We start from the raw sequence: 17,354 nt of genomic DNA on the forward strand, positions 1-17,354 counted from the left end.
ATCACGTTACGTGTGTGACGCACAGACGGAATTTAAGAGGGACATTCCCTCCGAAGGTTACACAATTAACGTTATTAAAAATTCATACAAATATAATTTTACACACAGCATGCTACTATCACAAACATATTTATTAATACAGGCATATTAAAAAGCATCCTTGATTATTAATTAATAAAGTACAAAATAAACTTGTAATAATTAGCGGCCTTTAAAGCGTTAAAATCGTATATTTTTCTGAGGTGTCACATATTATCAAATCCAATGAAAAGCTGAAACATGCACAAGATTATTATTTTTTTTCAACCATTTTAATGCACCAGAATAAATCCCAAACATAAGAATACTACTATAATTTACAGACGGTAGTCACACATATACAAATGAAAGTTTTTGCTGATCACTGTCAAACGTTTACATCCCACTGGGTTATTATACACACCCATTTTCAAGTCCAAGACCAAGCATCAATTTCACTTTTGTATCACTCAAATCCATGACATATTTTACATACTAGTAAGAAGATTTCCTAAAACGTTGATAGCTAAAACCTTAAACATGTAAAAATACCCAGAAAAGCATGTTACTTTATTGGAAACCTTAAAACAAAGATTACACTTTATACAGCTATGTGTATCAGTGTACAGACATTACTTGCTTCCGATTGGAGGAGAGTGCCACACAGCAGAGCTGGTGCGTTTAAAATAGCGAGGCTTGCTCTTGTAAAAGATATTTTCCAGTTTCGGTGGTTCAATTGCTCCGAAGAAAGATTCTAAATCAGGAGGGTTGAAGTACTGCTTTATAATTATCTGCTGCAGATTGTGACCTGGAGGGGGAAAAAGGTAATACAATGTTGTCATTTAAGACGATACATGACTGACATCATCTGGGCAAACCCTAAATAGGTCTGGTAAAAGTATGTCAACAAACATGAAATGGTTTTAACTCAATTTATTAACCCAACAGCCATGCGTGCCTAGTTATGGTTAATAAACTATGATTGGACAACTGAGTGTTTGAGAAGTTTAGCAACCAGTCAATTTTGAGTTTTACGAAAGAGATTGCTAAAGTGGATTATAAACAACGCTCCAGAAGGTCAGGTATATAGTCTCATCATCATATTAAATGACAGTTATATTAAATCATGCCTACCTTCTGCCCAAGATGGAATAGGTTTCCTTGGGGCAGACTCATCATCAGTGGAGTCGTCACTGTTCTGGTCCATCCCGTAATCCTCCCCACTTTTGTGCAACGGTTTGTTCCCGCCCTTTGGAGTGATGGAGTATGACTGTGGCGAATTCTGCAGAGGAGAAAACACTTTTTTAAAATCTTTTCCATCAGGTTTAAAGACAGAAATTGATTCGAAACATCTGCCAAAAATTGATTTAAACTTACCATAATATCCACAGTCACATTGAGGCCACCCCCTTTTCCTACTGGCGTGCTCATTACAGAGCGCTGCAAAAATAAAGAAAAGTGGTAAATTAACCTTTCACTATTGCCTACAGGTTCCTTGGTAATTTTAGTATTTTAATAGAGCCATGGAGTGGATTTACAATGAGTAACTCCACGTTTTAAAAATAAGGTTTAGATTCTGACCTCGATATCCGTAGTCACATTCAGACAAGCAGCAACCTGCAGAGAAGAAAATCAAGAGAGGTACATTTAACGCCACTGGGGATATAATTGATTCAAGTCTTAATGTCAACTTTAGCTTCTGTTCAACAGTGCAGGTGAACTGAAGTAAAGTGAAATGTCCCCCTGCTGGTTTACCTTCGCACCAGCAGCCTTTATGGCAGCAGCTTCTCGCTCTTTGGCTGCTTTCTCTTCTGCAGCTGATCTCTGCTGCTCCTCCTGGTGGAACAAATGGCTTATTATTAACATCAACATATTAACAACAATAGCGAGAATATTCAGTTAATGCCAAACTATTTCCAGGCCTAGAACACAATTTTTCTACACGTTCTGGCTTTTAAAGATTGTTTTTCTAATATAAGCTTCTCTGTTGCCCTTTGGCCAACAATGAAAGATCAGTTTTATTGGACAGTTCTCAGAAGTCAGTGTTTTTTCATTGTTGCTATAAACACGTCATGTGTTGTCAAATTCCCTGAAAAAGTGAGGTGAAAGTAAAATTCAAACCCAAATCTGAGTTTTGATACTTTGTAACCAGTCACAGCCGCATCAGTTTGGGACAAAATAGGCTTCTAAAGAGACCTGCTTGTTATTGCACAATATTAGACACACACACACACACACACACACTTACCAGTCTTTTCTCAAGTGCTTTTCTTTTCTCCTCCAATTCTCGTCTCTCTTTCTCCCTCACGGCTCTCTCCAGTTCTTGTTGCAGAGCAATAGCTTTTTCTTTCTCCACTCGCTCCCTGGAAAACAGACATTAAGTCAGAAAAAATCAACTTTGGAGTAAATACAAACCTCAGTTTTATTGCTTTCCACTCGGGCAGGTTTCGGTTTAATACACTATTACAGTGTTGAAAAGATAATCAGTTTACTTAGTTATAAAGTAGCTATTATGGCACAATTAATAGGAGTATTAAAGGTCAACAATAACCTTTCAGCAGCAGCTACTCGCTCTCTCTCCAGCTCTCTCTCCTTCTCTCTCTCCTTCTCTCTCTCCTTCTCTTGCTCTCTCTTCAGTTCCAGTGCTCGGCGAGCTTCAGCCAGTTTACGAGCACGCTGTTCCTCCTCCTCGGCCTTCTTCGCCAGTAACTCCTGCTGCCGCTTCTCTTCCTCCTGAAGTAAAAAAACAAACAAACAAAACACAAATTAAGTTACTATAAAAACAAACAAAAAATCGTTCCCGCTACATGACGACGAAAAATGTGACGTTTTCCATAATGTCAATGTCATTTTGGTTAGACAGTCAGACACACAATGTTATTCTTTTACTTTGTTTGTATCTTCTTTTATGTTAATTTACCTTAAAAACACTGAATTTAAATAAGGGAAATAAATGATAAAACTCAGAGTTCTTTGCAGTTGCACCGACTTGACAAATGGCACCAAAATAAGCAGAACAGAAAGGACCACACAAATTAATAAAGTAGAGTTATTAATAATGCCTTACTGCTTGCTGAATCTTCTTCTTTTTAGCCTCTTCTTCCAACTTCCTTTTCTGCTCCTGCTCCTCTTGACGTTTAATGGCCACCTTCTTTTTGGCCTTGTCTTCTGCCAGACGCTGCACCAGGAGAAACAATACCAAATATTAGAGATGGGGTTCAATCGTTTATTCATCATGTGAATAAATAAGAGTACGTCGCCAAATTTGTGGCATACCTTATCATCAAACTGAGCCATCTTTTGCTCAATCTTCTTTTTCTTTTCCATGTCCCTCTGCTCTTCTTTTACTTTGGCCTCAAACACTCTTCTCAGCCTCTCATCCCTCTTCCTGGAAGACAACATTTTTTTAGTTTAATGAAAACAAGAAGAATAAACTACTGTTCAGCCAGAGTAAAGATGTGGAGCTTTAACCTTTTGAGCTCGTCTTGTTTCCTTTTCTTCTCCTCCTCCATTTTCTTCATCCTTTCTTCCTCTTGCTCCTGCTTCTTCTTCAGTGCTTCCAGTTTGTAACGCTCTTTTGTCTGAGAAAAGAGGAAAAAAGGTGGAGTTGGCAGAAATCAACTAATTCTAAAACACACTGTTAATAGGCAGCAAATGTCAAACAAATCCAAAGTAGCAGGTGGAGCTCATGCATGTGGAAATAGATCACCAAACCAGTGGAGTGGACGGATGAAGCAAAAATCCACCGTGACAGACTTTGTGTTATTTATTTCCACGTACTTAAAAGAGTTAATTCAAGTTTGTGCTCACACTGCCAGACTGTCCTGTGATCATTAGTCTCCAAATTTCGGTGTGGACAATTCAATAGACTACCGGTACGTGTAGAGAAAGACCGGGTTTGAAGTTACCGTTAAAATAAGAAAAAACAAGTTTACAGATATTAAAACCTACCCAAATGTTGCGTCGGCTATATCACTAAGTAATAGTTACCAGCATGTCTACGGCTTCTAATGACGTTAGACACAAAGACATCCTATCCTGTATATCCTAAGTGTCCACCAGCAAGTGGAGCTGAATGCCGTGTGATTATAAGAACTAATAAGACCCAAACCCTAAAGAGTGGAGACATTTATTCCAGTGCAATTTTCTCCCAATAAATCATAATCCTCACAGACAAGTTTTATGAACAACCCAAATTGTATCACAGCTTCTGGTTCAGATGGATTTTTACTTCAATTTGTACTTCTGATTAAATCAATCAAACAGTGAAAAAAGCTGTTTTAGGTGGTTTGTTGGTTCAAAATATATTTCTTAAATGAGCATTATCGACCCGAGGGACCAAAGACACCATCAACTAACAAGTGCAGTTTGTGTTGTTGAAAGCGGCTTATTTAAAGAAAAAAAAAAGGTACAGTACAGTACGTGTTAAATGAGGAGACATTCAATCAAGTTCCACGATGGGATGTTAGACACCATAAAATGCCCACAAACATACATTGTGTCCCCATTGCACTTACCACGAGACCAACGCTCAACTGGGGAGGGGAGAAAACACATCCAAAAAAGAGGATGTCAACTTTTCAGAACAAATGCAATTCAATTTGTGACATTTTTTTTCATTGTTTATTTGAGCTGTCGCAAACTGAAATTTTACCTCCGTCTTAACTAATTGACTGTCAATTTGTGGTTGAGGGGCACGTTACCTCCAGAGTTACCAAAATCGATCACAGTGCACTCTTAACAGCGAGCCTAAATTGATACCCTATAATGCCGTCCAGCATCACACCCACCCTCCGGTTCCCCCTTCTGGTAAACACTGTTAGTTCTGTAGTTTGTACCGTTAGCTACGACCTACCAGCACAGGCATCGCAATGTTGAAAGGCAATCAAAATCTCAATCTTGTGCCGTTAAAGTAAAACCAGTGAATGTCCGACCTCTGAGAAAGAACACATCTACTTTCTTTCCTGAAATGCACTCTGTCCAGCTCAGCCTGCTGGTGTTGCATTCAGGCACCGCCGTGAGCGCACTAGTGTCGGACATAGCTGTTGCTTTGCAAAGAGTGAGGTGCATCGCTCACCTTTGTGTCAAGCTTCAGAGGAGTGGTGTGCTTAATGAAAGACTTGATAACAGCAGTCCGGCCGAGGGAATTTGGAGTCATCATTAGCATTTGATTCTTCTGCACAGTGTGGAGAAAAGATCTCATGTTGGGTCTCATTGCCTATGTATTAGAACAAAAGAGAAGCAGTTCCAAAAGATTACTACTTGATCCATTCCTTATTTGAATATGTTCCTATATTTTCATTTCTGAACCCTTGTCAACACTTTTATTTTCATCTTACACTTTGACTTTTCTTGGGAGGAGAGTGGCTCTTTGTAGGACTGTCCTCTACAGTATCGGGTGATTTGCGTTTGGTACTCTGGCGTGACCTAGACACACAGAAATTATTTTTTTAAAGACATAACAAATAATGTATTTAACAACAAGTTGAACCGTGCCGTCACTAAGTGCAACACACACACACACACACACACAGCACTCACTTGGAACCTGACTGGGAAGTCAGCTGCTTCTCAGCAACTGAAACACAAACATGTAATTAGCACATAAAAGTACCATAACATATCAATTTAGGTTTATGTTCAACCGCAACCATCAACAAAAATCGAATTAATAACATTCCCATACCGATTCTCTTGTTGGGAGTGCCAATGACGTTTGCAGCCACAGAACGTGTAATGCGTCCAAGAGACGGGCATGAGGTCTGGGTAATCTGGATCTACATTCGTACAAAAACGATGCAACACAAAAACATTAGCTGAATAATAACCAAAAAACTAATTTAAATTTCAGTTTCAGACTTAAATAGACAAAGACAGATTTATACCTCGGGCGTTTCCTTCGATTCTTCAGCTGCAGCATTATCCTCTGTGTCTGCACTTACCGCATCGAACACGCTACAGCCGTGAACACATTTATATGGGTAAGAAACACTTCAAAACATACGAAGAACATTAAATGCATGTACAGCCAAGTGCGAGTAATTTATCAGTCGCTGTTACGAATAGTTTAAATTATAGATTCAAGCACCAGATTTCTTCTCTCCATTGAGACGTCAATATAAATCATACACAAAATGTTAGTCATTACTCACGCGTCTCTATCCTCCTCTTCCTCAGAAGAGTCCATGCAAGAGTCCTCTATAACAACAAAAACCAGCCAAATATAATTCACAGATTGATAACAATCAGAGCGTGCTAGAATGTCTTATGGTTTATATGTGATGTTATTATAAACCAAATATGGGTCACTTCTCACCATCAACATTGCTACTACATGTGGAGTTGCCCACGCGAGCCACCTTCCTCTTCAGCATTGAACGGCGCGAGGCGCGGCGAACAGACTCCTGGGTCATACTGTGCCGCAGACCGGCCATCGAATGACGCAGCTTGAGGGAGCATCGCACGGAGCTCCGCCGTGAGATTTGAGCTGAAGCTATTGCAATCTTAGAAGCTGTACGGCCAGGTTCGGGGAGCAGTTTTTTCGCAAACTCGGCAGACGATCGGTCTGACGAAGAGATGCTGACAACAATCTCGGGTGAGGGCATCGCCGGTGGGGAATGGGCAGTGCTACCTTTATAATCTGGCTCATCTTCTGCATTGTTCATCTCTTTCTCCTCTACCAACTGCGGCTTCTTGTTCGGCACCTCCTCAGTTTGACCATTTCCCCAGGAATGGGTCACATCCTCCGCCGCCTCAAACAATGCTAGTTTGTTTTTGCGGGTGGTGCGTCTAGGTTGGGTGGTGGCGTCGGGTTCAGAGGTGGAAGCGGCGGGAACGGTCTCTTCTTCAGCAATGAAGTTCAGTGATTTGACAGAGGAGCCACGAAGGTTACTACGCTTTCCCTTTGAAAATCTGGACAGGAAGAGAGGCACAATATTTTAAAACGTCGTCACAATTAAAATGTGAAACTTTGACTTTAATAAAACAGTAATGAAAGCAACAAACCTTCGCCTGGCTTGATTTTCTTCCTGATGCCCCAAGGATACACGCTTTCTGCGACTATTCTTTTTCTGTGATGGTGTTTTTGGCATTAATTCTGGCTCAGCATTAAAATCTCTGAAATAAAAAGAAACAGCTTCACTTGTAAAACCGTAAAGTAGATTTTTTTTTAGAGAAAAACAGATTTCTGGAGATGGAATTTTGTGGGGGAAAAATAAGAGCTAAAATGATTTAAATTATTTAAAATCTACCTTGAAAACATGCGGTTGGCCTCTTGTTGGATCTCCTCAAGCCAAACCATGTGGACATTATCAATCTCATTGGCAAATTCTTGTGCTTTGCCATCAAACAGTTGCATGAGGGATTGTACAGATGATTGTACAGAGTTCATGTTGATGGCCTGAGGGAAAGATCACACCGTTATCAGGAGAAGCTGCAACAGACTTGAGATAACAAGTAAACAATGATTCATGGAAGCATCACTATAGTGCCCATAAAGACCATTGTCCATTGTATGTTTTGACGGTCTTTATTTTCCTTTTAGAAAAAAAACATCTCAACAAACTTAAATAAAACCTCCAGAATGGCATAACGAAAAAAAACTTGTTACATTACAATTACATTTTGTCATGTATCAATTACAAAATGATTGCCAGAAGGTCTCCTTGAGTTGACGGCAAAACATGTTTACTATTAATGCTTTACATTAATAAAAAAGTATCTTCCATTAAAGAAATAATGTAAATATTTGATGTGACATCACATTTTCTATTTGGTCGATTGTCCTCTTATACAAAAAAGGGCAGTCACACGCAGTTCCCTTTAATGGTTGACAGTATCCTTTAACATCAGTCTATAAACAAGAAACCGTATTAAACAAACGCAATGTATATTCTAGACAAAGCCAATTCAGGGTGAATGCAGCCGAAACAAAAGTTCTGCAAAGTTGTATTTGATAAATCGGTTTCGTGCGTCTCAGCTATCAGTTTATTTTTGGTTGTCACGTTTTGTTAGAGATCCATTTTGCACTAAATGCAGCTAAACGGCGCATGCGCACTGTCATCTATTACAGCGGAAAATTTGTATTGTAGAAAGTAGCTGTTCAATAGTAAAGTGGTCGACAAAGAATAACGCTTATTGTCGTAATGTTGTTATATTGAGTGACTTAGTCAAATTAGAAACCTAAGCGTCTTATGGTGAGGGCAAACTGATCTAACGTTAACGTTTCCCAGGTAACGCGTTACGTTAGCTTAGCGAACAGGAAACACTGAAAGGCGAACAACGAGCATGCGACAGCAGACTGAGGTTATGGTCATTAAAACCCAGTTAGAGGCAACGTTATACTTCATAACTGCTTCGATGTGCATTAATGTCACGATGTTAGTCAACTAACGTCAAAACAAATGTTGTTACCTTTGATTTCCGAGTCTCTGAAAAGGAAATCCGATGCTCGTCGCTCCGCTTGCTTTAAAAGCTAAATCAATCGCATACTGAGGTGGAAATAAATGTGCTAAAATAACGGAGTTCCTACTTTTCTTTATAGATTATGTGTAAAGTCTACAACCTAAAGCTCCCGGACCGAATCCTCCCCGCTGACCCGCTGAAACCGTTTAACTTGTTCAAAACGTCACCAGCCAATCCCGAGGCGAGGCTCGGTGACGTAGAAAGGGGTTGCTCGATTGGGTACACAGGATTATCTGCAAGGGCGGACACCGTGTAGCAACGGGTTTGAGGTGGGGAAACCGTAGACATATGAATTAAAATCGAGCAAACCCAACGAAAGTTTAGGGTGGAGTTACAGCGTTGACGAGATTTAAATCAACCAATCGATATTGGCAGGACTTGTGCCGCCCCCTCAATGTTACTCAAACAGTGGCTGTTTTTTCAGTAATTTGAGGGACGAGCAGTTTTCATGTCAGATAAAATAAGATTTTCTTCTGTTCTTTGTCACATCCTCTCCTCCACATTGTAGGACGCCTTGCTCCAGTAAACAAAGCCACAGGACATCAGAATCAGACATGATATTTGTATTCACACAACAAAGGGTTTGAAGTTTTGGTTTTATTTCAATATAATTCATTTACAATGCAATATAATTGCTAAATGGTTTTATGACACCGGTAGCATATTATAATACTAACATACATTTTGTCCGAGATTGCCAATGCTTTAGTAAATGGGAACATACAACTTAAAAGTATCTGAGATATGAAATAACCTGCTGAACATATTTTTGATTGCGGGTAAATGACGAGGAGGGTCGTGGTCAGTGTTTCAGACAGGCCAACAGGAATACCCCCAAGCCAGTTTACAAACACACCCGGGCTCTCGAGGAAAAGTCACCGGCTTCCCTGAAAATATAGATGCATATTAGTATATATAATAATAATAATAATCTGTTAATGCATAAGTGTCATTAAAACATATGAGATATGAAATCAAGGAGCAAAGTAAAGATAACATAGCATAAATAAAATCACATGAGACTTAATGCAACATGATAATTCACAGAAAAATACATGCACATGAATTCAAACAAATAGGCGTGTAGAGGATTTTAGTCATTTTCAGTCTTCCCTCTATGGAAATATATAATGTACCATTATGGAGTGGGGTTTGCACTAGAGTGTATTTATCAATAACATGAATTCCTCGGAGTATGAATTTGTTTTGCAAACCAGCAGCGTCCTATCCTCCAGTGTGCAACAACTACCATCACAGTTACCAGATTCACTCCAACATACTGTCTCCTGAAATCACATTGTCTTATTCTGAAAAATGGTACCTGTATGTCACTCTCTAATACCGACAAACCCTGGAGACCACATTTTTTTCAGCTATTATAATAGCAAAAACCATAATGAAAGCATGCCTGTCTTTTGCCACTCATGTCTGAAGAGCAAGTTCTTAATAAATCCCATTATTTTCTCCCTGGAGGTGCCAGTTGTAAAATGTGTCATGCATTCAGTTTAAGACCTTTCCTCATTGTTGCACTCTTTCTTACTTTGTAACTAAAATACTGTGGGATATAAATGAACTAAACTACTGCTGTTATCATTATTTTGTATTTATCATTATGATAGTCAATATTTTTACTGTAGTTTGGAAGGCTATGTGTGTTTTTTTATTATTTACGTACAGATTTAAGGATGAATAACATTGTACTAAAAACTAAAATCACCTGGCATCAGAGGGATTTTAGTTCCTGATGCCTTCAGGACAACCTCCAGATTACAGGACTTAGTGTTGCCAAGACTGTCTGCCTGTTCCCTCAGGACGATACAAACGTCATCTTTCCTCAGCAGCCAGTCCATCTGATGGCCCAGGTAGCTCACACCACGGACGGAGAGCTCAGAAATGTCATTGGGAAGAAGTGGGGAAAAGGCCAAGCATTCCTTCTGAACTCTGGAAAGAAGCACTGCATGTCAATCTTTGTATCAGTGCCGACATACTGTGTACATTTGGAGGTGTTTGTTATCGTTAACTGACCTAAAGCCGGTATAACCAAACAGCACAGCTTGCAGGAATCCCCCCATCCCTGTGAGAAAGTTGACTGCACCAGAACCATCTGATGATTCACTCCATACCTGTGAGGAGAGGTAATCACACATTCACTGGCTGGATATCTAGTAAACAGACACGCATTGGCATTATGTGGCTGTGTGAGTCAGAAGGGCACCTGGAATGGTCCTTGGATGTTTTTGTAGCACTTCTCAAGTAAATGTTGAGCTTTCTCAGCCTCCCCCAGTTCCAGCCAGCCGATTGCAAACATGCCCTTACAACCGAAAGCAAAAGCATTGATACAGACATACACTTATTAATGAAGAAGTAACAGCAACAACAGGCACTTACATTTAATGCAAGAAGAAACTGTAAAACATATAATTATGTGTACTACAGGCAACTAATACACTAGACTAATTTACCTGACAGCTATTGATACTAGCTCATTTGCACTTGTATAATTTGGTTTTACAAAATCTGTGATGAGGTTTCAAAATAGATGTTATAGATTAAAACAACAATAGTCTAAAGTAGACAAAAAGGAACTCCACCAGCCACAACCCTATATTTGGTAATCATCAAATCTTATACAATATAATGCTGTCATTCGGCTGCATAACAAGTACTTTTACTTTTGATATTTTAGTAATTTTTTAATAAACACTGACGTCATCACCTTATAAACAGAGCAACATTAGCATCCATAGGTCACATACAACATGCTGCGTCTTACCCACGTCATGGCCGGACCATTAGGGTCTGTTACTGGTTCATACGCTTCAAGGTCATTTCTCCTGATCTTTTTGGACATTGGCAGTCCGAGAGGATAGCCCAACATCACTGTGTCTGCCTGTTTCACTGGATCCCCTGTGAGAAGTACAGATTATATTCTGCCATCATGTTATGGACATGGTTATCTTCTGAAGCTCTGTGTCCGAAAGGAACAAAAATGAACCTTTGATATAGCCATCGAACTCAGGATGGTACTGGGATTCTTCGTCAAAAGGTATTTTGAGGTGTTCGGCCACTTCTTGCCATTCTTTAGGTGCCGGATGTTGTAGGAGGTCGGCCAAATCTACAGCGAACTGGAGACTGACGAATGGGAAACTAGTTGTATTATTGGTAATCACCAGTTAATATGCACTGCAGGGAAATATTTAAATAATAGTACCTGAATTTAGCCACTGTGTTTGTGTACACAGAGTTGTTGACATTGTAGTAATATTCATCCGGTGGCATGACACCTGAACGAGAAAAAAGGGAAATGCTTAATACTATTTTAATAGAAATAATGAATAATGAAGATGACATGCTATTCGTATAGTTATGTTTCCAGGTTAGCCACACAAACATGTCTTTATATCATCTTCTCGGGTAGCTAACATGTATACATATGGAAATAGAAAATATAGAAAATAATCTGACGTTACAATAGCGATATTAAATAATTAAAAAGAGAGTTGTGCAAGCCAAGTTCTACTCTGTTACGTTTTGTGAGGTTTTCGGTAGTAGACGAGAGACGTCAGATGTCTTTAATTCAGCTTCTATATTAAACATTTAGCCTGTTAATCATGTGAAACTAAATGTATTCTATATAATAATATGTCTAATAGTGTTATTTTTACCTGAGAGATGATACTTCTGGTCCTCAGGGCTCCATGATGCTCTGGAAACCCAGTAGTCTGCCACACCGTAGATCACCTCTCTGCCCTTGCCCTCTGTGAACATGGTCAGATCCTGCAACAAAGGCCTCAATGAATAACCTCACACAGGCCAGCGTGAGACCCAGTGATGAGTGGGGATAAAAGAGTATACCTCAGTGAGGTAGAGATAGTGTTGGAAAGCCAGGGTGACGTCTCCATTTATGTGAATCTCTTGTTGTCCATAAATGTCCTCTGGACACACCTCCCTCCCCGACACACCACTCTCCCATGGGAACTTCAGTCCCTGTGAAGATAACATATTTTCTTTGGAAGCCTCGGATGCCGTTTCATGGTTATTATTTAAATGTAGAACAAGAGAACACAACAAAAAGAGTACCGGTAACAGTATCGTCCCTAAATTATACACAACACTGGTACCAGCAGTTGGTGGTCGCTGCATCAGTCCCTCAGCAGTTTAGCTGACACTGTTATGATATCAAATAAGAACGCTCTTGTTTGCTATTATCTGCAGATACTGTTGACTATTGTTGTAGCTATTAAATACATGTTTCCATGATCAGGTCAGGGCTAATCAAGCTAGCTGTTTGAGGCCAAAGAGTTGCTATTACAACATTCTCTGTAAATTTAACTGTACATGTTGAATTACTGTTGGGCTAACTGTCGATCTAATGTAGCTTGTTTTACTTATTTTGAAGACTTTATTTGTTATGTTTACAAGCATAATTATTTTATTGTATTTCCAATTAAAGGAATAGTTTTAGCATTTGGGTAAAATACACTTTTTTTTGCAGAGATTCAGATCAGAAGATGGATGCAACCCTCATGTCAGTATGCTCATTTTAAAAACAGAGCTAGAAGTCAACTAGTTTCGCCTAGAATAAAAACTTGTAGCTCGTATGGCTCTGAACAAAAGGTAACAAAATGCATGCATACATCTATAAAGTGTACTGATTAACATGTAGCATCTTATTTGTTTAATCTGTACACAAACAGGAATCCAAAAAGAGAGCCAGGCTAGCTCTTTCCCCGATGGTTTTCTCTGTTTCACAACTGCTCCCAGTTAAAAAAAAACAAAAAAGCTACAAAGACCAACGTTCCTCTTCAACTTTGTCTGGAATGTGTTTAGCTCACTGCATAGTTGTCATAGTCAGTGAGGGTAGAATAGCTATGATGTTGCACCTGAGTATCACACTGACGATCATACCTTGAAGCCCTGCTTGTGGGCATTGTCTTTTGCCCCATCTATAGTCCCCACCCTGTACTCCAGCACAGATCGGGCTAGCTTGGGATAGAAGAGGGCTATGCCAGGATACATCCAAATGTCCTGTCACAGGAAGGTGGGATTATTGTGTGATACATCCTACAACCCAAACAAGAAACAAGTAAATACCATAGCTAGCTATCAAGTGACACCGGCCTTACCTGGTCCCAGAAAATGTGGCCCCAGTAGTCCTGACCATCCCCACCATTAGACAGTCCGCCTGGACTGACTCCACCGAAAGAGCTGGATGTGTCATGTATGGAGGGGAAGGCGCTAAGGAGGTAAAACATGCAGCCTATCAGAGCCTTGCAGAGGCTCTCTGACCCGGCCACCTCCACCTTGCTCTGCAGCCACAGCTCTTTCCAGGCCTTCTCGTGGGACGGACGCAGGTCACCAGTTTCTATCAGATTCAGGCCCTCGTCATAATTGGCCTCAGCTGTGTCTAAACTGTTGGCCACAACCAGGATGAAGCCCCAGCGGGCCTGGCTCTGTTCTGGAAGCAGTGTCAGAGTGGGGGGTGTGGGGGTCCAGATAAGGTGCACTGTGGGACAGGGACCTCCCGGGAACTCAGCCGTGGTCACCTTTCCTTGGATGTGACTGAGGGAGAGTGGGATGTAGACTCTCTGTAAGATATCATATTTATACTGTAGTCAAAAATGTGCATTTTACACATGTTTTTGTGAACCCTACCTCCCTCCTTTGTAATCAGGACAAGACTCGAAAACAATGTCTTTGCTTTCAGGTGTGAATGAACTGACCAGATTCACAGTGACTGGCTCCTCTGAGGTCACCTGACGCACCAACAGGATCTCCATCACCATCAGGTTGGGGTAGTGTCGGTGTGAGTACAGAGACTGTGAGACCGTTACACTTGCTGAGCTCCGGCTGTGGGTAAAAATGCCTGCATGAGAAAACAAGACAATTAGTCGTGATAATTCTTCACAACACATATTCCTGCAATCAGACAGTTCAACACTGCAGAGACTACCGGTGTGGGTGTCCAGGCTGTAGGTGTGCTGGGCTGGTTCGTCCATCTCAACCGTCACAGCAAGAGGACAGGGGACATCTGCACGGTGACAACGTCCACCCTCGCCATTGTACACACCACCCATGTGCATGGATTTGTTGTACACCCTCCATCCCAGTAGCCCATTGGCTAGTGGAGGGAGGAAGCGGCGGTCACTGGGTAGCGTGTCAGTGGAGAAGATGTAAGGGTCTTCATCATAGGACATGGTGATGAAGGGGTGTTCAGTCGGAAATCTGGTTTCCCAAATGCAGTCAGGGTTCGTTGAGAGGATCCCAGCTCTACAACAATGTAATTATTTTAAATAAAACAAGTAAGCATGGTCTGACTATATGAGAAAAATAAACTCCCTCAATGAGATTATAATGGTTATGTATTTATGCAATATTACACAACTAAAATATCTCAATTTGCATGGGTATGAGACATGATGGCAACTTCTACTGTCTAATCACACACACACACCCACACACACACACACCCACACACACACACACTTTTCACAGGTTCCTGCCTGCAGAGGCTATTTGTAGATTGTGTACTTTGACACTTTTGTATCACAAGACAAGTGTCATCCTAAGAAATCATGAAGCAATTACCAGCTAAATAACCCCTCATCCAACGAAACAAACACAGACTCAAACCCCTGACTAGTAATAAAGACTATCCGTATTAATGATTAATTACTGTGAATCTCAGAGATTAAACTAAACCACTCCTGAAGTTAGCCGGAGTTGTTGCATTTAAAATTCAATAAAGGATAAATCCTTTCAACATACAATAGACAGTAAGAAACATCTGTTTCTGCAACAAAGAGGAACGCTGAAAAGGCAAATTGTAGATAAAACCTGCAGAAAGTCCCAAACCGCTGGTTCTTAACTTGTTTAACCTACAAAAGAAGAGCTCATGTTCTGCAATTCCTTTTATAGTCCATGTCTACTGAAGGCAAAGGACTCACAAGTTGTTGATAAAGTGGGTCCAAGTTAGTAGTGTCGTAGCTGCAGGAGGAGGCCATGTCGCCCTCTGTGCTGCAAAGAAAACCTGGACATGACTCTGGGTCTGCTGGAAAACATGGCATGGACTTCATGGAGAGGATGAGGCAGACTATGTCTGAACGAGCTGTGCAGCTTTCACTGGATCAAGAGGGACATCACCACCAGATTGAACATGCTGATTAGATTTTTAGTGAATGTTTGTATGTATGATGTCAACTCCCAGCTTTAAGAAAAGGGTCTTAACCATATAAATGTACACTTAAGGTACAGTTGGTCGGTCTTGTTACAGGCTGCTGCCACACATGTGTACATATTCACAATTAAAGCCTCAGGATCACTTGGCTGAGACTGTAAAAATACTCTGTAGGTCACTGTTGGAGTGTTTACGTTTCCATCCCATCTCTTCCAAGAATGATCACGTCACTCTCTCCAAACTAAGTCATGTCATCTCCACTATGCTTACCAGTCGCTCTAAACTCCCCTTTTACCTTTTTTGCTCTTAGCTCTTTTATTTTAGTCCTCACCCAAACAATTTACACGATCATTTTCCAACCACGAAATGCAACATCCTCCGTTTGCATTAAGCCAGGGTCCTTTTCTGGATGTCCTTCATCTACTGTTGTAATCTAATAAAGGCATTGTTCAGGAAATTATTTGTTATGTTGTATTGGATAATGCAGTGACATTCAAAGCTTAGTAAAAATATCCTGTTAAAAATCATGAATTACTAATTATTTAATGATCTGTTATCCACAGGCTTATATGAAATAGTTTTTTTTTTACTCTTATGCCACCTGTTGGAATTTAATTTCGATGCTCTACTCATGTTCCACAATATTGTAATGTCAATAGGTAAAATATCTTAATGGGGGGAGGGAGGTTCTCCAAACCAATATTGATATTTGTGATTGTTTAATCAGGATATATATATATATATATATATACTTTATTAGGTGGCAGAAGTGGAAATGTGTGTGTGTATATATATATATATATATATATATATATATATATATATATATATATATATATATATACACACACACACATTTCCACTTCTGCCACCTAATAAAGTCTCCATTCCACCATGTGAGTATTTCTCTTGATCTGCCACTGGACGACTAGATAGGGTTTTCTGCCTCACCCCGAGCTCAGCTGGAGCATTTCATCAGTTGCACCACTTGGTTGCGCTGAGGAGCCGTTTGTGGAACATCTGGCAACATGCCGGGGGTCAGAGCCACAAACCCTGGGAAAAGAAGTGCTTTGTCCATATAAGGCTGCAATCCATCCGCTTCCCTCTTCCTCCCCAGCTCCCTTCCTCTGTCTTTCTCAGACCTGAGGGATATTTACAGAGAGAGTGCCTCGGCCAGCCTGCCCTTCCTTATTAGGAGCGCAGCTTGTTGTCAGTACTTCTACCCTGCAGGACAGTGGTCCATCTCTCGGCTCTCAGACGAGACAAACAGATGGATGACTGGCGTTAACTACACTTTAGTCCAAATGGACAAGAGCTCAAAACACAATGGGGCGCTTACAGCTTTTCACCCAGACGTCTGCTGAGCACTCATCCAGCATGTAATAACACTCATTTCCATCACGTCAGTCAAACAACTGATGGAGTGTCCACCTGGGAGTATCAGCAGATTAATGCAAGTCCAAACATACTGTAAATACATCTGTGTTACCCCGTTTGCTCTGTTATGCTCACTGTGTTGTAGCCGTTTGGTTTCTCTTTTTTTCTCTCCCAGTGATGAAGGACATCTGGCTACCAGAACAACTCTAGGCAAGGATAATACAATTTGGATGAAGCAGCAACAAACAAAAAATCCCAACAACCAGATAATCACAAACCTCAACATTATGAAATGTGATGACTCCATCGGTCACAACAC

The 17,354-nt window shown here is 40.4% G+C and overlaps 2 protein-coding genes across 6 annotated transcripts; both read right to left on the reverse strand.

Moving 5' to 3' along the window:
* Nucleotides 1-113: 113 nt before the first annotated feature.
* Nucleotides 114-8,644, reverse strand: incenp (inner centromere protein). 2 transcript variants are annotated; one of them, XM_034535462.1, is made up of 21 exons: nucleotides 8,431-8,641; nucleotides 7,269-7,417; nucleotides 7,024-7,134; nucleotides 6,335-6,930; nucleotides 6,171-6,216; nucleotides 5,904-5,973; nucleotides 5,705-5,795; nucleotides 5,560-5,596; nucleotides 5,358-5,445; nucleotides 5,096-5,236; nucleotides 4,536-4,553; nucleotides 3,490-3,599; nucleotides 3,295-3,406; nucleotides 3,086-3,196; nucleotides 2,570-2,751; nucleotides 2,267-2,381; nucleotides 1,774-1,854; nucleotides 1,600-1,635; nucleotides 1,396-1,458; nucleotides 1,153-1,300; nucleotides 114-826 (listed from the first exon to the last, which is right to left on the reverse strand). In XM_034535462.1, the coding sequence occupies exons 2-21, from the start codon at nucleotides 7,406-7,408 to the stop codon at nucleotides 651-653; spliced, it is 2,472 nt and encodes an 823-aa protein (XP_034391353.1). In that variant the 5' UTR covers nucleotides 7,409-7,417; nucleotides 8,431-8,641; the 3' UTR covers nucleotides 114-650. The 2 variants fall into 2 exon arrangements, with proteins under 2 accessions (XP_034391353.1, XP_034391354.1); XM_034535463.1 differs by lacking the exon at nucleotides 4,536-4,553 and having other exon boundaries at nucleotides 8,431-8,644.
* A 416-nt stretch (nucleotides 8,645-9,060) lies between these two features.
* On the reverse strand, nucleotides 9,061-15,516 carry pgghg (protein-glucosylgalactosylhydroxylysine glucosidase). 4 transcript variants are annotated; one of them, XM_034536083.1, is made up of 14 exons: nucleotides 15,429-15,516; nucleotides 14,435-14,751; nucleotides 14,205-14,347; nucleotides 13,608-14,069; nucleotides 13,390-13,509; nucleotides 12,337-12,468; nucleotides 12,147-12,258; nucleotides 11,693-11,765; nucleotides 11,477-11,613; nucleotides 11,255-11,388; nucleotides 10,697-10,792; nucleotides 10,507-10,604; nucleotides 10,199-10,422; nucleotides 9,061-9,368 (listed from the first exon to the last, which is right to left on the reverse strand). In XM_034536083.1, exons 2-14 carry the CDS (start codon nucleotides 14,676-14,678, stop codon nucleotides 9,292-9,294), a joined length of 2,052 nt encoding a protein of 683 aa, XP_034391974.1. In that variant the 5' UTR covers nucleotides 14,679-14,751; nucleotides 15,429-15,516; the 3' UTR covers nucleotides 9,061-9,291. The 4 variants fall into 4 exon arrangements, with proteins under 4 accessions (XP_034391974.1, XP_034391971.1, XP_034391973.1 ...); XM_034536080.1 differs by having other exon boundaries at nucleotides 13,608-14,043; nucleotides 14,137-14,347; XM_034536082.1 differs by having other exon boundaries at nucleotides 13,608-14,043; nucleotides 14,137-14,347; nucleotides 15,364-15,442.
* Between the last annotated feature and the right edge of the window lie 1,838 nt (nucleotides 15,517-17,354).

This window comes from Cyclopterus lumpus, chromosome 6 (genome assembly GCF_009769545.1).
Source record: "Cyclopterus lumpus isolate fCycLum1 chromosome 6, fCycLum1.pri, whole genome shotgun sequence".
Taxonomy (NCBI): Eukaryota; Metazoa; Chordata; class Actinopteri; order Perciformes; family Cyclopteridae; genus Cyclopterus; species Cyclopterus lumpus.